Source organism: Ambystoma mexicanum, chromosome 9 (genome assembly GCF_040938575.1).
Source record: "Ambystoma mexicanum isolate Mex_15411 chromosome 9, UKY_AmexF1_1, whole genome shotgun sequence".
Lineage (NCBI taxonomy): Eukaryota > Metazoa > Chordata > Amphibia > Caudata > Ambystomatidae > Ambystoma > Ambystoma mexicanum.
In genome coordinates, this window is record NC_090931.1 from 1,287,658,377 (window position 1) to 1,287,684,298 (window position 25,922).

General features: G+C 47.2%; 1 protein-coding gene across 1 annotated transcript in view; it reads left to right on the top strand.

Annotated features, from left to right (window-relative positions):
- The window catches only part of LOC138489066 (protein mono-ADP-ribosyltransferase PARP14-like), a 1,172,404-nt gene that overhangs the window by 248,342 nt on the left and 898,140 nt on the right, over positions 1 to 25,922 (top strand). Inside the window, exon 6 of the mRNA XM_069616631.1 lies at positions 16,237 to 16,473. Coding sequence (XP_069472732.1) covers positions 16,237 to 16,473 — 237 coding nt within the window. The remainder of the gene's footprint in view (positions 1 to 16,236; positions 16,474 to 25,922) is intronic.

Genomic DNA, 25,922 nt, shown 5'->3' on the forward strand with positions numbered 1-25,922 from the left:
TGAAAGTCATCTAGCAGTGTCTGTAGTGCTTTCGCCGCCAGGGAAGATCTATCCGTCCTACCATCCGATCTGTCTAAGTTGGGATTCAGTTCACAATTAAAATCACCACCCCAAATCACTGCGCTACCCATACATATGCCGAGGTTGGCGCTCAGGGTCCTGAAATATGTTGCTGTATCCCGATTGGGGGCATACGTGTTCACAATACTTATCTCCTTATTCTCTACCAACCCTCTCAACATAACCATCCTGCCATCCGTCTCCACCACCTCCTGCAATGGTTGGAACGGAACATGCGGCGCCACCCAGATTAGTACTCCCCTAGCATATGCAGAATATGTCGAGCCCACCACCACCCCTTTCCATTTCTTAACGATCAGCTCCATCCTCTCTCGCGTCAGATGCGTTTCCTGCAACAGCGCGATATCTATCCTCTGCCTTCTCAGATATAGCATGACCGTGTTCCTTTTGAAGTAGCTGTTAAGTCCCCTGACATTCCACGTGATTATTTTAAGGTCCCCCATAGCTCATTACCATCCCTCTTAACTACCTCCAGCAGATCCCACCCTCCTGCGCGACACAGATTCAACCATCCAATTCTACTATATAGGCTCATGTTCAAACTAAAACTCCCCATAAACACCACAAACCCCCTCACTACCCGAAAGCAACTACCCATAACTACAAACCCCCAACACCACCCTCCCTCCCCCCCTCCTGCCACCTTACCAGCCCTCAACAACACCCCACTCAACTGTTGCCCAGCTCCATCCCTGGATCTCAGGCTCCCCCGTATCTAGCTCTTTCTGGCTCGCGCCTATACTCGAAGCTCTGCAGGGTGAGGTCGTCCTAGTGACCAGCCTACTACAACTACAGTTATTACTCGGGGGGAGTAGGGTGCTTGCGTCTTGCCGCTCCTATATGCAACAGTTTAATTACACATTACTACCCCATCTGCGCATATATGCGCATTGCTATATTCTAGTCTCTTGAATGAACAATGTCAAGGGTATTCCAGCAGAGTATGAGCTTACTCAATCACATCCCTTACTTTGAAACACTATCAGTGTCTCCGCTGGGATACTCGCTCCTCATCCCCTCAATATATTGCAATACCCCATCACTTATCGTGTGCCACTTGCGCTGGTATCCGCATCTTGTTCCGGGCAGCCCTGGAGGTCCAGCCATGTCGTTACTTCCTCCGGGGTGTCGAAGTGCATCTTGCCCTTGTGCTGCACTTTCAATTTTGCAGGGTACAAAAGCATATATTTTATTCCCGCTACACGTAGTCTCCTCTGAACAGCGACGTAGCTGTACCGCTGCCTCTGGACTAGCATTGTATAGTCAGGGTACACTGTGATAGCACATGAAGCCCTTTCAATCGTTCCTCCTTTGCGGAAGTACTCCAGTATCTTCTCGCGATCTTTATAATTCAATATTTTTGCAATTATTGCCCGGGGGGGGGGGTGCCCCAGGCTTCGGTCTCCTCATAAGGGCTCTGTGCGCACGCTCCACTGCGAATCCTTGTGAAAGTTTTTCAGCCCCTATTTCTTGCAGCAGTAAGTTCTCAACATAGTCTGTAGGGTCTTGGCCTTCCTCCCCCTCCGGCAGGCCGACCATGCGGATGTTGTTCCTCCTTGCTCTCCCTTCCGCCTCCTCTGCTCGATTCTCCAGGTTGGCTACCTGTTGTTTCAGCACATGAACCTCCTTTGCATTGCTGCTACTGGTGCCTGTGTTGATTTTCACCGCACTTTCCAAGCTACTCGTTCTCTCTGCCAACGCCCTAACATCCTGTCTCAGCAAGGCGACATCGATGCCCACTGCATCTATCTTGGCCTCTAGGGAGGTGTGCAAGTCTGCCATCGCTAACCCCCATGAATCTTTTAGCTCTGTGATAGCCGCCAAAATCTGGTGGTTTTCGATCGTTGTGGTGCTCTCCATCGTTGCTGACGCTCCCTTGAGCGCTGCGGTCGCAGGAGACGACTGCGTCTTGGCGAATACTTCCATAGTGGACTGTTTACTCTTACTCTTGGTTGTGATCCCTCTTCCTGCCATCTTGCAGTCACAGCTATATGTCTGCGGTTGCTTGAACTCCGACGTGTCCGCTCCGCAATTCTGTTCCGATACAAGCCCAGGTCCAAGAGAGTTGACCAGGAGAGCTTCCGTATAGGCTTACGTTCGCCGGGCTATTCCTGGAGTGGGTTGTGCTCTCCCACGTATTAGTTCATTTTATTGATCGCAGGGATAAGTTTCCTCTTGCCGTAGTCACCTGACTTTTGGACTCTCTGCACAACGTGCACCATTAGGTATGTCTGCAGCAATCTTCCTCGCATACTACCATATGCCGTGCCTCTCTGTGATGCCTGTTGCCCTCAGGCTATGTCTCATCACACTTTAGTATACCATTGGGCAGCGTCTACCAACACACCAGTCCCATGCACCATGCCCCCATGGCCTCACATATGTATACTCGCTGGCTCACTTCCCCAGTTGTGTTATGACTGAGTCCATCATATAAGACACACAGTGAGCCACTATCCAAAAATCCAATCGACATATCACTGCACCCTCACACTTCCATGAGGACCTGCCAATTATGGCCAGTATAGCACTCAGTTGGGGGCCAAATGCTCCAGGTCAATGAGCCCTACATGCTGTAGCACGGCGCACATATGTTCTGTGCAGCCGGGTCGGGTCTATACCACAACCGATTTCCGGTTATGGCCTGTGGCGCAGCCCCTCGCTTCAATGACAAAGGGAAGCGTTTCCCGTCCCGCGGTGTGCCAGCCCTTCACAGGCCACCTACATGAGCTGCCGCTCGCTGGTCTCCCCTTGTTGTGCCTGCTTCCACTGCAAAACTTCCTCGTGCCGGTTGCAGAGCCTTCAGTCCCCCACCGGGCCCGCCACTTGCTTCGTATCACACCAGCCATTCTATTTGTTTAGCCGAGAGCAGAGCCTCACTGTGCATTCAGCTTTGTGTAACATAACACGCTTGATGATTGCCTGGATTCCGCTTATCCACTCTTCAGGTCTCCTCACGCCTTCAACTGCTATATTGTATCTTTTGTCCCGCCTCGCCAGTCATTTCGTCGGATTTCCCATCCGAGGCCCCTCGATGCTTTTATTTCGTTTCCCGCAAGCAGCGGGAGCCGCGCATCAAGTCAGCTGGTGTGACCGAGGGGGGCCGCCTCGCCCGCACGCTTCGTCAGCCAACTCCGCTCACGGCTATTGTCCGCTTCAAGTATTTTGCCGAACTCGGTCTGCCTCCGTAATTTCTTCCCCACAGATCGCTAGAGGAGCAGGGGATCAGCACATCTTCGTGGTGGCAGGGCTTTGATGTACGCGGTACGCTTGTATCCGATTGGCCGCTCCGCAGCTACAGCCGTTCATCCTTTGTTCACCGCCATTTTAGACGCACTGTATCATGCAGCCAGGCACCTCGGAGTCCTCTATCTCGCTGATGTGCGCACATCGGGCTTCGGCCTTCTCAGATCTGGTAGCACATACGTTCCCATGCACGCGGTTCTACTTTCATAGTAATTTGGCAGGCATTAAGTGCATTATCAGCGTCGGATCGTAGGAGCAGCTCTCGCCCGCACGTCCTAATCCATGGCTGGTTAGCCACGCCCCCAACCAGTGTAGTTAAATGTGAATGGGATATATTACTTTAGTGTTACTTTTTGTTTAAGTTGATACATAATAGATTTGCACGCGCGTATTAAGATAAAATGCTAAAACTGCCAAATGAAATACAAACGCAATTCAAATCTGGTGTGCTAAGAAGTGCCTAGAATCTGAGTGACGGGGAGTTTTGTAATGAGCATGCGAGGAAGGAGGGCCTGTCCTAAAGAACCCACTGTTCAGGAGAGATACTATTTATTAAACATGCATGCACACTAAGGGACAAACAAAGGGAATTTATAAATCTGTATGTAGTAAGCTTTTATGCATTCATTAAGACTCTGCAGCCAGCAGTTCTTGCAGTGAATTTCAGATGACTGGGAAAATCTAGTTCTGCAGGATTGAGGGCTGGGGGAGGAACAATGATTAACCAAGCAGATGGTCAGCCGTTAAACAGGACACAATGTTTATGGCTTAGTAGTTCCGCAGGAGGCAGATGTAATCTCTTTAAGTGCAATGAAGGTTTGCAGAGGGACCCGGCCATTTGGTTTGACCAGTAATAAACATGTGGCACCAGCAAAAGTTGAGGTGGATGAGATGGTTATCGCCAGTTCAAACGGAACTTGTTTTTATCTGCTTTCCTCATGTGCAATTACAGTAAAGGTTAAAGGTCTCAGGACAGTTGTTACTTGTAATGAATTTTCTGAGGCTTGTGGATCTGCTTAGATCACATGCTATGCAGGCCGACATCTAGTGGTAGCCACAGAGTATTACATTTTTTTGTTTGTAAAACTCGAAAAGGGACGTCGACAGGGATTGGCAGTAATACTATCCCTAGTGTGACGTCCACTGTACCTATGGTCCTTCATGTGAGGTCCCTCAGATGGTTTTGTTTCTGACGTGAGGTAGCATGACATGTAGCGTGAGTACAGATGTTATAAAGCAGATGAGTAGATAAGCCAGAAAACACTATGCATCTTCTACTCCACAGGGGAGGAAGGGTGAGCGCATGTGAATCTAAGCCGATAGAAGCATCAGAAATAAGATTACGGTGAGTAATGTATCCCTTCTGAGGTTTGTGGATATGCTTAGATCACATGCTATGCATAGATTAGCAAACAGTGTCTGGAGAAGGTGGTGGGTTGCGAGAAGGTACAGCGGGAAATAGATGTTTTAGCACCACTTGTCCCACCTGTAAATCTGATTTAGAGTGTGTGTCAATGCAGTAGTGCTGAGTAAAAGTATGAATAGAGTTCCATGTAGCTGCTTTGCAAATGGCGTCCAGCGGGACGTTTGCAATGAAAGCCAAAGTAGCTCCTGTACCCCTGGTAGAGTGAGCTTGAGGTGTGAAAGGCAGAGTTTGGTTTGATAGAGAGTAGCAGAGCTGTATGCATTTCACTATCCATCTGGAGAGGACGTTTTTTGAAACGTGATCCCCTTCCCTGCCAGGTGCTATGGAGACAAACAGTTGGTCTGTTTTTCTTGGCAGTTTTGTCTTGTTCACATAGTAAAGAACCACCCTCCTTACATCTAGTGTGTGAAGGATTTTCTCCGCTGAGCTTGAAGGGTTTTGAAAGAAAGCAGATAGTTCAATGGACTGGTTGACATGGAACTTGGATATGAACTTAGGTGAGAACCTAGGGTGTGTTCCTAGTACCAGCTTGTCTTTGTGGATGACAAAGAAAGGGTCTTGCACTGACAAAGCTTGTAGTTCACTTCTTATGGAGGTGATGGCCACCAGCAAAGCTGTTTTGTATGTTGGGTGTTTAAGGCTAGATTTGTGCATAGGCTCGGGGGGGGGGGCTATGAGCTTTGCGAGTACCACATTTGGATCCCACCCTGGAGGCGGGGTTGAAATGGGGGGGGTAAAGCCTTTTTACTCCTTCCATGAATGCTTTAATGACAAGGACCTTCCACCAGGACAACTTGCTTTGATGGGGAGGGGGTGGGTGGGTGGGAGGCGGGAGGGGGGAGGTGTGTGTGTGTGTGTGCGTGTGCGTGTGCGTGTGCGTGTGCTCGTGCTCCTCATAGAAGAACAGCCAACCGATGATCCGAAGAAGACTCCTGAAGCTGCGCAGCATCTCTTCCTGCGTCTGATCTGTGAAGGCACTGTGCGGTGCTTTAACCCTTGGAGTGGTGGGATCAATCAGTCTCTGCGTGTTCTCGAGGATCCAGCCATTCTGAGCCTTCGGATGTGTCCCTGGACCACCCACTGGACTGTCCAGCTCTCCAGTGGGTTACCTAGCTTGAACCGTCACTGTTCCTGCCGAATTTCAGCATCTCAGCCTCAAGGGAGCCTGCTCTTGAAGTACTTCTACAACCGCAACTGGAAGGGCGCCTACCGTTGCCAGTGTGCAGTGGCCGTCACTGGAACTATCCTTCTCCTGTCCTGTTAAGTGTTGTGAAGAGGGCTGCATTGGTGAACCTTGCATTTCTCCATTGCCAAGGGTTGCATTCTGCTCCTGGACCCGACCAGAAGAATCCTTACACCCTCGGCTCCTGTGCCACAGTGGGGATGTAACCACAAACAGTTTGTGTCACGGTCTGCGGGTGTCCAGTTGGAGATTGCCATGGCAACTTTCGCAGCAACCGTTCTGGCGCCCACCAGCCTATCGGCACACACCACATCACATGTCAAATTTCAACGACGTGTAACATCATCACGAAATCCAGAACACCATGTTCCTGAGAACACGGAAGGAACAAAAGTCGATTGTGGATGGCTGTCAGCATGTCTCTAATGAAATAAGTTTCTTGTTTCTTCCCATGTTCCTGTTAACTTGATTTTCATGTTATGAACATAAAAATCAAACAAAAGGTTTAGGGAGTCATATCGGAAATTGACAAAGCAAGACTTTGTTTATTTACAAGTTGCAACCAGTATAAACAGATAGCATCCTATCAGCCGACCAGCCAAACTTATAACCCAACCCGTCTCCAGTTCGCCTTCCTTATTTACCCTTCCGGTCTTGTCTCCTTACATAGGTCATACATCCGTTTAGGTATCCCCTCCCCCCTTACAGCACAATGGACCACATTGTAAACAATTGTAGCCCATCTTTGGTTTCCGTTTATCCTTCTGGGACCGCGTGGCTTTTTTTCCTTTTTGGGTCAGTCGCTCCATTCTGACGATATCCAGTGTCGTTCTCCTCAGGTGTGGTACCAACACCATGTGACGTATATCTGATCGAGAATAGTACCCCATTGTCCAAGCAGGTTTAGGCCAGTATGATCCAAGATGGAGGTACATGTGGCCTTCAGCCAGTGCCCCCAAGAGCTTCCAAAAGCGCTGCCTCAAAAGTCCTTTAGCACATGTCTGTTTTAGTAGAAGCTCTCAGATGCAAGCATTGCCAACAGCCAATAGGCGGGGGCATTCCTATCCGTTGTCCATGTAAAAGGAGTAAAATAACAAACTTCTCAGGCGTATACTCGGGCGTATACATCATTATACTGTAGGTATAGAATACTGTTTTCTAACCTCTCCCATATCATGGTTTATTTACCCATTATGATCATAGTCATCCAATAGCCTTTATGGCAATATTTTACAGTACAAATCAGATTCCCCCTCTCTCGAGGGCCATCAGTGTTAATAGAGTATTAGACCTATGCTCTTGGTATTTCGGGATGTGCTTTTGGATTCTGTTTGGCTTTGTCGCAATTGACCTTGCTACTGCTTGCCATTTGCTGTTTGCTCTGCTTTCCCGGTTCTTGCCTGGAGCACCTTGTGCATGGTGCGAATCTCATTTGTGGACTCTGTTTTAGTTTTTGGTCTTCACGTTTTCGATCATCTGTATAATCTGGGAAAGTTTTCTGCTGTGAGAGTTTTGGATCCTTTTCTACAGCATGGACTTGGATTTCTTTGTTTGCGATTAACCGCCTTCTGGAAGGTTGTCGAAGGCGGCAACTGGAGGTAACTCTAAGAGGGGTTTCCTTTCCTCGAACTTAAACGAACGAACTTTCAGAATGTCAGTCAACTGAATATCCATCGTCCTGTGTCAAAACCCTGATTCTGTCCCTTACACTACAACTAAGAATTGTAAGCAAAAGTAAACTTCTCTCATTAGGAGAAATAATCCCTTCTCCTGGTGCATTAAAGGAAGGCCTCTCCAAATTTGCACTAGGGGAATTACTCCCTTCCCCTGGTCTAGACTCTCATACAATTCAAGCAACCTTCCTTTGGCCTTTTCAGCAAAGATCAGTCTATCTTTAGATGGTATGACTCCCTTCCCCTGGATATGGCTTGCAACAAAAAGTTCCAAACACAGCCAGGTAGAATGACTCCCTTCTCCTGGTCTCTCTGAGGAATTTCACAACTGTCCCGGGCCTTTCCCAAACAGTCAATGGCTCTTTTCTCGCCACTAGTTGGAGGGTTCCTCCCCCTGCTGGTTATCTTGTATCTATTCGAATCCCAGACCCTTCTCGATTCTCCCTTCTCACTGGGCTCACTTTGTTTACCCTCCTGCCAAGTGACGCCATGAAGATGATTTGCGCAGCTATATTCCTCTCCTCCTTTAGGGTTCCAGACCCTTCTTTCTCCTCCTCTTTGATAAGGCGCACATGATTGACCTTCTCGCCAAGTACTGCCACAAGGTAGATGATTTATATATTTGTGTTCTTTACATGCTTTCTGGTCCCAGACCCTGGCATCTAGTTTCCCCCTCTCTGATAGGGTTTGATACCTTTCTTATGGATTCAGTGGCCCTCCTTTGGACACTGAAATGAGGATGTTCTCCTCTGATATTTGTTCTGCTTTTCTTATGACTGCAGGTCCTTCTTGATTCACTTTATCTCCAATGACACTTGCCGTATCATTGGTACAAGGGAGATCACTCCTGATGAATAACTTTACTTCATTTAAAGTGTCTTTTTGCTTGCCACTGATACCAGGGAGATCACTCCCAATGTACAACTCGGCATCCAACCCCCTACCAGGTCTGCCGTGGGTTGTATGCTGAGTTGGGAGATTCTAGGGAGTGCGTTTCTAGGGAGATTATGTGTTGCCGGTTCGTCCCGGGACATTGGCTGCAGGTGGTTTCTTCAACCGCTGTACTTTGTTGCTTCTGTTTGTCCTGCGGGACTGTGCTGGCTGAACGGGTATTGAGGTCTTCTGCGTTCTGAGTTTTCCTGAGTCTGTTTCTTCTCCTGCTCGGAGCTAGAAAGTTGCTCCCAGATTCCGAAAGCATTCTTCATGCCCTTGTGTCAGTATTTGGACCAAGGGCATTCTTCATGCTGCAATTGATCTTCTTCTTCCCATTTGCAGTAATAGGGAAAATGTTACTATAGTAACTAGTAGTGCTAGCAATGGGGGTTTGGTAGGAAGGTGGCCGAGGCTTTGATGGTTCGGGTGTTGTGCCGACTTCTACCCAGGTGGTCGTCTTTATCCCCAGGAGGGTGTCCCTCCCCATGAGGTGCCCCCACCCATAAGGGGAATATTGGGTAGAGGCCTCACCTCCCTAGCCTCATAGGAAAGGTTTCCCTCCTGGGGAGAAGTGATGATACATAGTGAATCTTCACACTTCCCAATGCCATGCGTCCTCATGCCGTCGGTTCAGGTGCCCTCTAAAGTTTGCCCCACTAATACTTGACCCACTGACAAATCTCCGTCGGGCGGTTTTCTGACATATGGGCTTCCTTTTTTCCTGGATGAATGTTTACGTTTTTCTACGGATGTACTCACACCAGATGTGGGAATGGGTACTGAGGATGGGGGTGGGTGGGGCAAAGAAAAGGAAAGACTGGGAATTCTGAAGCATTCCTAACCCATTGTTTCTTAATTTTTCAGCCTGGTTATCCAGGCAGTGCGTTCCTGCCTTTTTATCCAAATACTCGCCTCTGTTCTTATTCTTATCCAAGGACAATTTCTTTGGGAGTAAAGTCAACCTCCATCGAGCAGACACTGTACGGAAGCAGTACCCATCATTCTGAGAGACCTGACAATTTGTCTCCCCCCTGTCCTCCATAGGATAACATTGAGAACAAGTCTCATGTTATCCTCAAATTCCATTCCACTGCCTTTCGCTTGTTGAACCAGGGTAGTACCATCTGAAAGTTAAGAACGCTTTTTACTTACCCAGTAACTCTGTTGCATCTCCTCTTTTTGACAATCACCAACACAAGTAATTTACCTGCTATAGATAGATTCTGGGAAGAAGCATTGTGCCTCCCGTGACTTTTGTGCACAATGCCCCATTCTTCTTAGGGATTGGACTGCTGGTGTTAGGGAATATCACTTGTGACTGTGTTCCATCTTTACTGCATCATTTTACTTGCCCTCCTGTGCTGAATTAAGTCATTAAATGCATTTTAAGAACCTATGGTAAATGTATTTCTGAGGCTTCTGGAATCTGCTTAGATCACATGCTGTGCATAGGCCGACATCTAGTGGAAGCTGCAAAGTAATTATTGACTATTGTGTGATAGTATCACATTCTTGTTTGATTTTATTGTGTTTTTAATGCCTATAATAAACATTTGTATTTTTATACATTCCTGTCTAAAATGAATTATTGTGTAATTCACAGTGTGGACTCATTGTGGACCCCTGACCTCACTCATACTCTCCAGAGAATAGCCTTCACAGCTCTCCATGTTTACCTTGATTATGTTTTGGCTAATCTCTGAGTTTCCTGTTCACTATAACTAGGGTGGCCTCCTAGTATTAATCAATCTTAACAGCTGGCAACCAAAGTTCTGGACTTGAACGGAGAACGGCGATGCTTCTAGCAAGGCAGCACACGAGAGAGCTAGTCAGTCTACTGTATAGTCCAGGGACACTTTGAGTGGCTCAGAAGGGCAGGATCCTCGAGAAGGCATAGAGACTGGTTGGTACCACTAGTCCAAGTGCCGAAGCACTGCAGAGTCTTCCGAGATCAGGCAGAAGAGCAGAACTTCACTGGGCCGTCTACTGGAAGGGATGCTTGTCCATTTCAGGAGTCCTCTTCGGATCTTCAGCAGGCTGCTCTTCTTCGAGGGATTCTTGTCTCCAACGATGGCCTAACCAAATAGCTGCATAGGTCCTCCTCTTAGCAAAAATCTGAAATGTAAGCAAGTTCAAACCCACCAATGGTAAGGATATCCAATGTTAGGTAAAGATTTGGGGTAGTACCCTTTGGGTGCACTACAACAACCTCAGCCTCCTGGCAATAGGGACCAGTCTTTGGTATCCGTCTGAACTACACAGGTTGGTAGTGTGGCCTAGCAGCCAGGCTTATCTCAAGAGAGGTCAATGTGAGCAGTAGTGGAGTTACACAGAGATTCACAGTGACATGTATTCAATTAAACACTGATACTCAAGGTTTCTTGATAAAACAATTATTAATTTATTTACCAGTCATTTAAACAAGCCTTCTTCAGAAGGGAGCAATATAAAAGCAACACTCAAATACACTTCAGAAATACACACTCTTAGGTTTCTCAGAATCAGTAAAGACCCATTGGGGATGGCACACAGACAATTCCTACACCCTCAGTTGACTTAAATATCTAGTACACTGTGGACATTAATATATTACTGTTGCATTCAAAGTAGGCTTTGAGAGTGTCAGAAGAAAGGGTTATTAGAAGATCACAAATATTCTTTAAGCAGGCAAACACTTTTTGAACCCCCTGTATCACAGAGGAGAGAAGAGTCATTCAGGAAACCAGGCTTAGCCAATGTCAATGGGCAACAGTCTATGTGACTGAAGCACTTCTTACAGGTGAGTAAAAGTCTTTGCACAATGTTTTAGAAGTCTCTGGTGAAAAAAGATGAATCAAATCTAGGGCCACAAGCCGGGAGACTTGTGAAGTAGAAAGCTACAAGCAAATCTACACAAAGAGGTAAGTTCTCTCAGACTTTACAGTACCTTTAGGTTGAAGAAAAATGCAGCAGATGGCTTATGTTCCTGTGCAGCTCTGCAGATCCTGTTGTTCCTGGGCTTCAGTCGTTGGGACAAGAGGGAGGACTTCTGGGGACTCCTACACCACAATGGGACGGTCACTGATGGCAACCGGCAAACTTCAAACAAGTGGCACTTTGGTGTTTCAGCTCCTCACGTCTACCGCAAACAGCACCACCACGGTTCTTGGCTGTCGAGACGGGCTCTCCTTGCGTCTGGGGTCCCGCACTCTGTTGAGGGGGCTCAGGCTCGGTCAGTTCTGATTCCTGGGAGTCCAAAGGAACTTCCTGGAGCTCTTGGCCAACTTAAAAGCAACGCACACAAACTGGTGTTCCCTTCCCTGGTTATTCGGTTCCAGCAGCGACTGCAATGGAAATTAAACCAGCTCCGAGAGGATGTCCAGGTGGCTTACTTTGGAGTTGATTTGTCCCACCAACTCAAGGGGAGAAGTCATCCTTGCAGGGCTTCTCTGTCGATAATAATTTGGAGCTACAGCACAGCAGCAGGACTTCACCAGGCAAACCAACGGTCCAGGAGTTGCAGCAGGCGTCCTATTCAAGTTCTTCTTCCGATTCCTTTGTCCAGTGGTCAACTCTGCCTTCCAAGCCAAAAAGCTACGCCTTTTATACAGGTTTCTCCCATTCATCCCAGCCTAGCTGTCAGTCACCCAGCAGGGTGGCTGTCCTTGCCGGACAGCCAGCCGGCCAATCACCTAAGAGTGCATTCCTGTCTCCTTGGAGACTAAGCACAAAGAGTTTCGGGCACCTCCCACACCTCCTGCCCCCACCAGACAAACTGGAGCCAGAGGCAGGTTTCACTGTTCTCTGGGTGTTACTGACCACCCCAATTCGCATGCATCCCTCAGTCGGGTTCACATTTTCCCCATTAGCACAATTCACTTTGTTTCTTCCGTGTGTCAAAGACTTTCGATTGTACAAGGGGTTTTACTCGACCCTTGTATGACCACTTTGACTTCTTGCCTCAGGCTCTCCCAGGGCCTTCTTGCCTCAGGCTCACCCAGGGCCTTCTGGTATCTGTAGTTTTAACAAAAGAGGACCAACCAGAGTCTTTTGAAGGAGTGCCCATGTGGCGCAGACCACTCTGCAGCTGGTCTCTCCTTAGGCTTTTAACAGTTCTGTAACACATGGTCTTTCTTTGCTTCACTTTATCTTGCCATTTGCAACCTTTGCTCAACACAATTCGGTTTACTATCGGTTCTCCGTCCGACTCACCGGCTGTGATGAACTGATTGGCATTTCTTGTCTCTGGAGTCAAGGACTGTACCACGGTAGCAAGCGTCTCCCCCTGCTTTGGTTATCAGTGTAGGAGGGCTCTGTGTACCGTTGACATATGTTACATCACATGCTAGCTGTTGTTCCCGGCCTTATGATTCCTTTCACTGAGGCTTTACCGGTTCTCGCCGTTGTTCTCCTCTTCTTGGACTGCCGTCCTGGAATAGGTGCCCCCTCCTGCGGTTTGCCTTACTCAAAGTGTGCTCTCGTGCTCCACCTTTTATCCCTGTGGGGAAGCGAAAGGGCCGTCAGGTGTGTATAGTTATTGTCAATTGCCTGACCCTTGTGTTGGGACATGTCGGGTAAATGGCCCTGGTTTTAGTCCGTTGTCTTTCATGGTGTAAGAGAGTGTTCGTGTCAGAAAGGAGTACTGGGGGCTAGAATTTCGGAATATCCTACCGGGTAGGATGGGGAAAAGGTGTTATAAGGAAGGGGGTAACACGTCTCGCCTGTCAGTGTCCCATTTCCAGTCCACGAGGACCCCTCATCCAGGTGATCCTCCCTCACTAGTCCACCCCCAGGAACTGGATCCAGTAGCAATGGCCTGTCCTGGCCACCTGGATGACAGATCCCCGGGGACTAGTCAGTGAGACACCTTGAGGTTTCTCACCAGTCCCAGACCCTTCTCTGGTTTTCAGTGGGGATCTTGCCACCACTGAGATGCGGAAACTCTCTTCTGATGCACTTGTTACTTCTTGTTTCTTTTCTTCCGCTCCGTTGGCATGCTCCACCTAGAAGTTGTTTTGAGGGCGCATGTTCTTGTAATCACGTTGATTCCAAGATATTGACAAAGACTCTAGCCAATATGAGACTTCACATGAACTTCATGGGCCCGTAGGTTGTTTGGCCTGCCCAGATTATTTTGATGATCCCCTCTGGGGATTATTAGGGTTCTGATCTCTTTGGATTGAGAAGAGAGTCTAAACTATGCTTGGCCTTGCTGGACTTTTCTTGCACTCGCTCATGGGGCCTTTGTTTCTTTGCCAAAGCTCAATAAGATTCTCCACTTTAATTGGAGACTGGGGGAGGAGGCCACGGATTCTTGTAGCCTTCACACCAATGTATTTTGTAACATCTGTGGTAAGGGTTTCCTTCTTTGTTGTGTATTTCTTTTGTTGTCATTGTGAAAACCAAAATCTCTTCATTTTCTTTGCAGATTTTCTTTGCAGATACCTACTGGACTTTAAAGGTCCCCTTAACTACTTCTTGAGGTTGGGATATTTCACCAGGTCTGTTGGGGATCTTGTGAATATGCGTAGACTCTTGACCTTGAGGCACTTGCTTCAAGGGTCCGGGCGTCTTTGACCCTCTGTCGCTCAGCCCACTCTCTTCTGTCTCTTCGGTTCTGGTTCCCGCTGCACCAGCACTCTGTCTGCGATACGGCTTCATCGCAGTCGAGTGCTGGGCCGTGATGCCGGCTTGTTTTTTTCCCGTTCTCTCACTCACCAACTGGCCTCCAATTTTGGTTTCTATAACCCTTGGCGGGTCCTTCTGCTCGGTAGGACTCTTCTCCTCGATTTGTTGACAGCCAGCCTGTCATGGAGGTGTCGTTGTGCGTTCTCTTGCTCAGCACTGGCCACGTCTCTCTCTTGAGCGGCTCGCCTGTTTTAAATCTTTCTCCTTGGCCTCAGCCTGTTTCTTTCCTCTCACCATCTTGGCCCACTTGTCTTTTCCGAGCATCTTGCCTTGCTCTTGCTAAGACTCTGCCTCTTTTCCTACTTCTTCCTTCTCCTTCTCACGCTCTCGCTCCCCCTCTTTGTTTTCTTACGGGTTGATATAGTCTGGACCGCTTTGGTGTAACGTCGGTGTCCCCAACAGCGGTTTGGAAATGCTTAGAGTTTAAAAGTACAGCGTTCAGAGTTCTCTGTCCCCATGAATCTTGTGGGCTGGTTGTGTCGGTCCTACAGTCGCACCTTGAAACACTTTGTATAGGCACGTTATAAATGCCATATATATCATATATCATATCATACAACAGTAACACATAGTCTCAGAGTATGGATCTGGTGGAGAGGATCTAAAGGAGTTCTTTCTCACAGTTCTTAGGGAGTTACAGGGATTTGTGATGAAGCTGATGGTGTCATCACTCATTTCCCAGCAGTGACCTCTCCCCATGTGGCCAGGGGATGGCAGCTCCTCCCTCATCCTGACCCTGGGGGTGTCTATAGGAGGTAGGATCACATGGGGGGAACAGCAACCCTCAAGGGAGTGACGCAACATCATCCGGTGAGACGCGGTATCCCCGCCAAAGTATCCCAGACCCCCTTCCTACAACCCTAGGGATAGTACCTTCCATAATGGACTCATGGCTTATACTTATGATACCATTCCCCTAAAAAGTACTGGGACAAGGAAGAATAGGAGTATCCTGAATGAAGTTCACTTTCCCAGTTCTGTGACAAAGATCGCCAATGACTCCCAAGGGAGTTATAAGATCGATACATCTGTCATGTAAAGTATAGTGAGCGGGGTGTTGCGGGGGACACCCCTGCAGCCCTCGTTTGTTTATTTTATTTTTATTTTTTTGCGGGTGTGTTGCTGGGATGTCCCCCGCAACACCCTGCTCACTATACCAAACGGTATAGTGAGCAGGGTGTTGCGGGGGACACCCACGCAGCCCCCACAGTCTTTTTTTACATTTTTTATACTTACCTATAATGCTACCACCAAAGGTTCGAACTTTTGGTGTTCGAACCTTTGGTCCGCATTTTTAGGACGTTTTGACCATGCAAACTTTTGCATGCGGTCAAAACGTCCTAAACCATTGTTCCAGGCTCTAGATTCCAGTGCGAATCGTTCTTGTCGCTGGATGGGAGGTTCTGGGCACTATAGTACTGCAAAAGAGGTCAGAGAAATCTGCACAGAAAAGAGGCCGCCGGGCATTGTGGAAGGGACGGTGGTACCAATGTTTTTACACCAGATTAAACTCTGAGGAGAGTCATTGATTAGGGTCCTTCTCAAATACCTCATCCCGCATCTGAGTAGTTAGGCTCTGGCAGTGCCCTGTTAGGCTGCCTACCCCAGGTTAAGGGGGGTCCCTGCTGTCCTCTGACAGGGCCATGACACTGACCCTGTCACAACTCCCTCACCAAGGTTTTTGCACATTTGGGGCGAGGTTCTGAAAGCATTTAGAGGCAAGAGGACAGATAAGAATTGACACTAGTGATCTAGACCAAATCTCAGACAGTCCTGAGATGGCATCATATAGTTGTGACAAATTCATCCCATGTAATATAAAGTGTTATTTATATGAAATTGAATAAAGTCATGGGGTAACCTGCAAGCAAGTTATTTGGAAATGAAGACTGGAATGAAAAGGAGAGTTTGTAATTTGGTTCCAGCTGCAGATGTATGGTAATTGTAACGTTGAAGCTTTGTTGATGAGTGAAATAATAATGTTAAATTTTGCAAAAATGCCAACAGTATTTAATTTCTTTTAATAGGTGTTATGGACTTTGTTCAAAGATTTACGCAGAGTAATAGGGTAAAGAACCACAGCATCACTGCACGTATCCTTGAATGCACAAAAAGTATCAAGGCAGAAAATTTACCAACTTGCGTAAACTCTGAGTTCCTCAGTATCTACTTTGAAAGTTCAAAGCATGGGGGTGGACGAGTGTCGAATGTGGAACTTTTTCCTGAAGAGAATTCAGCCATCATTACATTTTGTGATCAAGAAGGTAAGACACTTTATTATTTTAGCGGACTAACTGCAAAATCTTGTAAAGCATCATTAGGCATGCGTGCGTGTGCATGTGTGCCAGCCTGTGAATTACAGAAGACGTGATGGCAGTGCCTTCTTTGCTGTCCGTTCATGGACTCTGCTTGCTTTAGCTGTATCCGGCTGTTGACACTCGGTCACCATTCTCTGGACATGGGAGGCATGTGCAGTTATGCTAAGAGAATCCTAGGTAAAGCCTAGGGAGGGTGAGCAGTTACATGAGCTTCTATCTGGTGAGCTGTCCAAGGGCAATCTTTGCTTTATTGGAGAGTTAACAAGAGTGACGCTGAGATTACTTGGTGTATGATTGCTGTGATTGAGAGATTGACCATATACCTTACCAAAACCATGGGTAGCTGATATTTTGACCCTTGCATGCTCAACGGTATATGCTAGAAGAGAAGATAAAAAGCTGGATTCTGCCATCTGTAGCCAAAATAACATTGTGGTGTTAGAAACCTGAGAGTATCCTCACACCTACTCCCCTTGGATCCTCTTCTCAGGTGGCCAGGGAAAGACTATCGCTTTTGGATCCTGGCTCTGGGGCTGGAGATGTGAGGGAGGATCACCTGGGTGGATTTGGGGTAATGTTTGGGGGGGCGATATCCCCAGGCGAGATATGGTATCCCCCTTTTCCAAATGATAACCAACATTACCCTCCCCCTGCCTTTATAGGCTATTGCAAACCATCTTGCCTCAATTCCTCTCGTTCATTCCATTATAGAACTGGGACGAAGAGGAGGCGACTAGGAGTAATGCACACTAACAGATCCTTTCACCATTCTATTACTGAGATGCGGAAAAGGCCTACAGACTGGTGTTAGGGTCAGACATGTCCAGAATGCTTCACTAATTGTGGTCAGGCGATCAAGCCTGAAGACTCACAGTTTCAACCTGTTAAACAGCTGCAGGTGTATAAAAGTTGGCTTCAGAGATAACAGTGTGAGACTAGCAGGGAGGCCTGCAGAGTGCGAGGCAGCCGAGGGTGGTCCTGTCGGGAAACCAGGGCACCGGCAAGAACGGGAATAAACTGTGGCGCCATGACCAGGAAAGGCCGTGCGAAGGCCACAGGATTGAGAGCTTCACTGGTCAGTGTCTGCATCGGGAGCTGCAGGCCGGAGAAGAAATCCAGTCGTTATAAGTCACTGGGAGCCTCTGCAGAACGTAAACAGAACTGACGGTAACCCACACACAGAGAGGGAAAAGAGCGAACTGCGAGCAGGACTCGCCATTCACCAAGGACGTGTATGCGAAGCAGAGCAGGAGGTGACAGCTGCCCAGAGGAGACGCCAAAGACCAGTGAGTGAGGAAAAGGAATCAATCGAACCAGAGCGCTCCTGGGGATGTTATGTGGCAAAAAGGGAATGCTGAATGAACGAGAATTAAGGTACAAGATACAGTGAACCAAACTAAATGGTTTCTTAATGATTACTGCAAAGTGTGAGCAAACAATAACTGGAAACTATTGAATACCGAACTGAATGAAATCTTTTTGTTAGCATATGAAAGCTTTTAATAAATCAATGTGCAAACGACAAGTTGGGGTGAAAAGCGAATACCATATATTGCAAGTTAAGAGCAAATCTGTACTGCCCCTTGTAGGGGTGGGACTACGCCTGATGTCCATATGTTCTTTCCCCTCTTGTAATGGCTTGGCAGGCTGAAAAACGTTGGTCTGGAGGGTTGCCCAGAGATGTGCCAGTGGTTATGAATAACTCAAAACCTTCCAGCCATCACCTTTTGGTTTTGCTTTAGTGACCCCGAGTGGGTTGGGTATGCCCAGATGTGGGTCCCGAGCCTGCTGGTCGCGAAGTGTTTGCTGAAGTGTTAGCAACAGTCTGCTGTCATGAACACTGTTTGATTGTTTTCCTCGCTCGACACTCTGTGCTTTCTAGAGGCACCTCCCCTGGGACTACTTAACAGCAACTTTGCTGCGAAGCAGCCGCAAAGTGTTTGCTAAGTGTTAACAACAGTCTGCAGTCCGCGGTGCAAGTGAGAGGTGAGCGGAGCAGAGGGCCAGCAGAGCATTCATTCTATCAGCAATATTAACTTTAACATTATTAATTATTTACGACTTGGGCACTCCATAAGGGTACTTGGGCACTCCATAAGGGTCTCTTCTGTCCCGCTCACTCACCACACCAGCCTCCCAGCTGCCTGTAGCTAGCCCCTCACTTAGACTCCTGCCTTCTGATCTACTGAGTGGCATGTGAAATATTGGCTAGTTTTGGGTGTTTACAACGCCGCATAGCAATACCTGCCGCCTAGTCAAATGCGGGATGCCCAGGATTCTGTGGAACAGACATTTACCCAAGAAGATGATGAGCTTGTTGCCACATAAAAAACGAACTTGGGGGATGTGGGCCAAGTGGCTATGCTGGTCCCGGATAGTGAGAAACGACGAGGAAGTTCTCCAAACACCTCGCTCTGAATTTCTGAGAATTTGCGATGTGTAGCAAGGCAAAGGGGTAGCAGGGTGAATCAGGCTAAATTGTCTGCTGCTTCTCAGGAGACCGCCCCTGGTCCTTTCCAAACCTCCAGGGTAGCTCCATTGATTAAGGATTTATAAAAAATACAAAAAATAAGTGGAGCAAGTACTGCCCATGGAGCTGCTCCCCTAATATGTCCAATTCACTTTATGGATGACACTAGTACTATGGATAAAACAGGCTCAAATTTGATCGATAAAGTGGGGGCTGGTGACACTTTGATTGTTAATGATCTAAGGATGATAGAGTATTTTGACTCTATTATAATAGATGCAGAGGGTAACGGGGCACTGAGGGTCCCAAGAATTATGTGTTATCTCAGAGTCTGGCTTGCAGTGTGGACACAAGGCCTTTTGACTTATATTGGCCCAAATGTATACGGTGGAATCCAGCAGACCAATGATGTCTCCTTGGTAGGCCCTTTGACAGGGTTGATTATTGTGGATGCGGATGAACCATCAGCCGGAAATGGGGGAAAATCCTAGTCTTTCCTTAGGTGGTCTTGTTATCAATAGTGTTGTGCAGCAAACTTGTGATGCCTCTGTTCCGGGGTCTCCCACTGAACTGACAAATATAATTGAGAACAATCTAAGGTCAGAGCCACGGGGCGTACCATCAAATTTTCATTTGGATTCAATTACATCGGCCTGTGAGGACTTGGAAATGTCGGCTGTTCACCCTACACTGGGTGGACGAAAGAATCATTTTAACACATCCAACAGTCTCCGCCCTTAATATGATTCTCAGCTCGATTGTCACTTTGTATGATAACATTTGGGCCGAACTTAAAGCTCATACCCTAATTCTGGATGATATTAATGTGAAGGTTGAAGACTTGAGAGCTCAGGTGGCCTGTGTGTCAAGGGTGGCTGCTGATAAAGCGGGTTTAACAGGGGGTGTGGACCTGGTGCCTGCAAGTACGACTGTAGAGCGTGTTGCTCCACTGGACAAGAGTGTAGAAATCATTGCAGTCACTCTGGCTGTGCAAAAGGATCCCATTCACCCTCTATTGACTCTCTCCTTTAACACTAATGTTTTCGAAAATTACAACCTCATTGATTTTTTATGAGTTTGGGAAAGAAGTGTGTTCACAGATGGTGTGTCTGTGCCTGGTTGAGAGGGGACCCTTAAATGTGATGAAACCGAGAAAAATCCCTAACCCAAAAAAAACAAAAAATCAACAGGCACAAAAAAAAAGCGGAATACCTCATCAAGAGCCTTTTATGTGTAATCTCTCCAGTGTTGTATCAATGATAAAGGAGAAAGGTGTCAAGAAAATTGTTGCATACTTTGAAGCAATTGAGGAGGTTGAGGTCGGAAATTATCATCCCTTGGGTAGCCCTAATAAGTCTCGGTGAAATGCTTGTGAGGTGAGGCTACTACATCCTCGAGGTTTGGACTCGGCCATATGCCTGGGGGCGCTGGGGCCGGTTCCTTGTGTTCTAATTGAAACAGGTTTACAAACAGAAATTGGGTTTGGGGAAATATGTTCCGAGTTGAAAATTGCCCTGAGTTGTCACAAGTTCCCTGTTCAAGTGTTATAGGGTTTCTGGGGGGACACCAGGCCCTCTCTGGACCATTGTTTTCTCAGTGGTCCCAGGCTGAGCAAGGGGAGGCCTGTGTGCAGTCAGACTTGGGTACACTGTCTGTTCTGCAGGGTGCTCTCTTGGCCAGGGGTTCCCTGAGTAATGCTTCTGTGAGGATAACAGCAAATATGGAGCAGTGTGGACCAGATTATTGTCCCTGCTTGCCAACTCGGGGGACGAGCTCGCTCCTGACTAGGGGCCCTTTATGTGGACAGACTGTTAATCAAGGGTTCCAAGGTAGAAGGGAAGAGAAAGTAATGAGGAAATTGCCTGTCTTGAGACTGGGTTTCACGCTTTGTGACCTGGATACCCAGGGTGCTGGTGTGGGTAGAGAGTGTATGCATTTGATTCATGTGGTGGAGGCGAGTCCCGGAGCATATCTATCACACTGCCTTCTATAATTGGCATGGGGGTTGAAAGGCTTCTGCAAACATTTTACGTCCCCAAAATTGTTAAAGAGCATGTTCCGAAGGGCGTTTTTACCATGGGTAAGAGCACAAAACAGACCCCAGTCGACGTACGTGACAAGGGAGGTCTCCATGACTTTGGTCTAGTGAGTAATAGTCAGATTCAAATTTTGGTGGTACTGTTAGTGTTCTGAGAAGTGTATTGAATTCTGACTTTAATGGTGCCCCTTTTCAGGAAAACCAGTCAACTGCTCAAAACTGTCTAGTGGGAGGTGAGGTGTTGAAAGGGACGGGGAGAATGAAGGGAGCTCATGGGCTTTTGTTAAGGAGCCTTTTGGATGATAGCTCACCTATTTGTCTCAACCGTGGAAATGTCTTGACAATTGTTTCTGAAATCCCCTAAGCCTGCTGTTATCATTTGACTTAGAGTTCCGTTTTTGGGTAGAAAAATGGTCGATAGATGCATCCTACACTTTGGTTCAAAGATGGTCTTTGACCTGGTTCTGTTGGAAAGGGCTAAATTAAATTCCCTGTGCTTTGATATTGCCCTTTTTTGGGGATACAGAGGAGATAGAGGCTCCACAAGTGGGAGAGGTGAATGGGGTGCCTTTAGAATTACATTGGATTCCGCTGGGCGTTGTCCCCGGTTTGTCAATAACTGTATAGAAGTGAAACAATCTAACAATATTGACTGGGCCACTGTTACGTCTGCTCTTTGGGTCAAGCAAGTAGCATGATGAAGGTGTGGTGTGTACCTTCACAAAGGAGGAGGTTGGGGAAAAAATGGTGTGTGCTGATGTCTTGCCAGGAGGCTTCTTTAAACTTATTTCATGGAATTCAAGGGAAAACTGGAAGTTGCAAGCTAATGCACAAGTGGTGTCTTGTTTAAGGAATGCTGATTGTATTACTTTACAGGAGACATGGCTAATTAATTCTCCCTCATTTGACGGTTATGAGGATTTTTTGCCAAGCGGCAAAGCCGAGTCAGAGAGGGCCCTGTTCGCCTGATTACCGCAATTAAATCTTTGCTCGGTTTTAGCGTGGTGGAATCTTTACCTCTCCCATTTGGTGCCTTAGCGGTTGCTGTTTGTAACAAGGAGCTTGAATGTGATCTCCTGTGGATTAACATATACTGGCACCCAGGGGTAGCAGTCTTGGATGAGCTGTTGGGCCAAATCTTGGTCTGCATTGAGAACTGGTAGGTGGCGAGAGTGCAGGGGAATGTTGTCTTGGCTGGAGACATAAATGCGAATTGTCTTGGTCGAAAGAGATCAGGAGACGTTACAGTAGGGAGAGAGGGGGGAGGTTCTTCATACTGACCTCTTCAGAGAATGCCTATTCTGTCATCCCCTTTCACTTTTTCTCACCAATCTGCCCTTTAAAAAAAATAATGGACAAAACTCCCTTTAAACTTTGCCCTACCTGCCATCGATAATTCCTGTAATTTCTGTGGAAAGACTTGCACCAAGTGTGCAATTACTGTCTCCCGAGGGATCACCCCGAAAAGCTTGCAACTCTTGTAAACTCTTTCGATGTAAAACCTTAAAGGATGCGGATCGGCGCACCAAACGCTGGGCCGCTCACGCCTTGCAGGCTGAGGCCTCCATCGACATGATGGAAGACTCCAGCGAGGGCAATATTGGGTCATGAGTGACGCCGAAGGTGAGCGGGGTTCGTCGGAACCCCATGTGCGGGCTCCTGACTCCAATAAGGCCGGTGGTTCTGTGATGGAGAAGACAGACTTCCTAAATTGCCTTAATGACATCTCGGCATTAGGCTCTGAATACATCTTATTCAGTCTAGATGTTTGTAGTTTACACAGATCCATCCCTCATGATGAGGGACTAGAGGCAACAGAGTTAAAGACTCTTACTTGAAATTGAACTTAAAAAGGGTGCCAAAAGCGTCACTGTGTTCAAGTTGTACTTTGAAAGTGTGCCCTAATAGAGTCACTATGTTAAAGTTGAACTCAGAAAGTGTGCCTAAAACGTCACTGTGTTAAAGTTGAACTTAGAAAGTGTGCCCTAATAGCGTCACTGTGTTAAAGCTAAACTTGGAAAGCGTGCCTAATAGCACCACTGTTCTAGTTGTTGAATCTAGACGGTAATCCCAACATCATTGAGTATGCCCAATAGCGCCACTGTGTTAAAGTTGAACCTATAAGCATGCCTAATAGCGTCACTGTATTCAGACTTGAATTAAGACGATATTCCTAGCATCACTGAATGTGCCTAATAGCGTCACTGTAGTAAAAATGAATTTAGTAGGTATTCCCAACATTCACTGAGTGTACCTAGTCGCATACACTTTACTGACTACCACAATATCCTACTACTATGCTTACTCTCTGCTATACACCACCATTCAACTAGAACACAACAGTACTATGAGACATTCGGTAAAGCTGTTCCCATACTAACACGACCCATCAAACTACCCATCATCCTAATAAAACACAGCTAGCTAGCACTCACCGGCTAGCTTAGCCATCTCCTCAGGTCTAACGCAGGCAGAACCCAGTCTGGATGTCCACCCTCCAGACTGAACACATTCAACTGATCTCCTCTGCACCACAACTACCGCTAAGAAGCAGCTATCATGCAACAACCACACCAGCTGCACACATACCTGGTGCGCCCATGCACTTTACGACTCTCTCTCTCTCAACTGACTTGAACTGCGGTTCCCGAGGACGTTCAACCTACCAGCACCTTGAGATCATACCAATGGTACATAAGGCGCTATACAAATGCAAAATAACATAACATAACATCAGGCCTTAGAGTCAAAGCGCAATTTGTCTTGGAATTACTGAACCTGATCTTGTACAATAACTACTTCCGATTCCAGGGTAAATACTACCTACAGGCATCAAGCACATCCATGGGGTCGGCCAAGGCCCCTCTGTATGCCAACGGCTTTATGTACAAGTTTGAGAAGGATCACATGCTTGATCACCCCACGTGGTCATCTAAGATACTAATTTAGAAGATATTTATTGACATCTTTGGTGTCTGGTATGGCACCTTAGAAGAGTTGTCAGTATTCCTCTCCTATCTCGACACAATACACCCGAGAATAAAATTGACCATGGAGATCGGTACACCTACACGGCACTTCCTTGATGTGAGCCTAGAGATTAGGGATGGGAATATCACTACCACGATCTATCACAAACCGACGGATGCAAACAACTTACTTCATTGCTCCAGCTTCCATCCAAGGGCTATGCTCAAAAGTCTACCGTACAGCCAGATGTTGAGGTTAAAACGAACAATATCTGATCCAGCAGGTCCAAACACCGAGGGTTCAACACTTGTAGAAAAATTCAAGAAAAGAGGCTATCCTGAAAACATCTTGAGTGAGGCTAAGTTAAGATCCACAAAAGTTAGCCACAAGACCCAAGAAAAAGAGATACGCCTTCTGTTTATCTCGAAATTCTCTTGCCAAACCTTCCAGATCAGTAAGACAATAAAAAACAATGGAACATTCTCCATAACAATCCGATGCGGTTTAAGCTGTTTCCGAAAGCGCCCATGATGTGCTTCAAGAGAGGGAAAAATCTTAGAGATAAACTGGTGAGGGCGGAAAAAACACCTAAGGAGAAACAACTATGTTTCACACGTTTTACATGTTGCAGCTCGAATCTAAGCAGAGTGACATTTTGAGGATAAAGCCTAGTGTTAGATGCTGTATTGCATCGCACTCACCCCTACCATCGGCTGATGAGGGTGAGTGTTCTTTATTCTCCAGGAATAGCATTCCCTTCCCAGTGTATAGTACGAGCATGTTATAGTTCCCCGTTTTTAAGAAATCAGACGGACATATAGGTTTTCTCACTTTTATCATATCTAGTCTGACGACCTACAAATCTTTTCAACTATGGCAGCTCATCGTTACTGAAGACCCGAGAGGTGATCTCGATTCTACCCCGACTTTTCCCTTTAACTCCAGGAACTGACTTCACCAGATTTGGGGACACGCGTCACAAAGGTGAGCGCCCTCCCAAAATATTAGGTTGCATCACCTTGAAAGGATCTGCGGGTACATCACCTCGCAATCCTTTATATTAGTAGAGGGTCTCTCCCTCTCCACTTTAGTATCACCATTCTTTCTATTAAAATGACCATTGTTTTATACCTTCAATAATTACTTCAATTCTGTACGATTCTTCCTTTTTTGACCACCACCTGATAGCTAGATTCTCTACATACTCTTACATCCCTTCCCCTTTCCTCCATACTACATGGGCGTCCCTTGCAAGGGACGAGGTACAGGACCCTTTTCACCAGAAAAACCTTCTTCCCCTTTAAATGTAGAGGTACGCAGGGGTGCAGCCCTGGGAGCATGCGCTGCCCTGACTCCGCCCTCCGGCGCCACACCTCAGTCCCATTTTTCACATCGACTGGAACGGGCCAAATTCACCAGCGCTCCTGGGTTTGGCTTCGACCATGTAATTCCACGCGCAGATACTTCTTCTGTCTTTTTTATCTTTTTATCATACAGGTACTCGGTCCTCAGGCGTCACGCTCCTCCCCGGCGCATGTCAACTTCCACAGGGTTCAGCAGGTGTCCATCCTGCGATGGGCTCTTCCCTACTTCAGACCCCTACGCCCTCTGCCTACTTTGCCTTGGCCCAGACCACGGTTGGCAAGCTTGTACAGCGTGCAACGCCCTGCCATCGAGGTCTCTGAAGAACAGATTAGTTTGGTGGAGGGAGCTCTTCCAGAAGTCGTCTCCAGAGGACCTCAAGGACTTCGTCAAACGATGATCCAGGCCCAAGGTAGGGCCTCAATTCTCCATCGCACCCTGCAAGGGAGACTCCTTTCCAAGGACTCGCCCGCGCAGGAGGGAACTCTCAGGTTCTCGTACCAGGACGTGCACCAAGGCTGCTCCAGCTACCGGCCTACAGGCTTGAGGGATCCT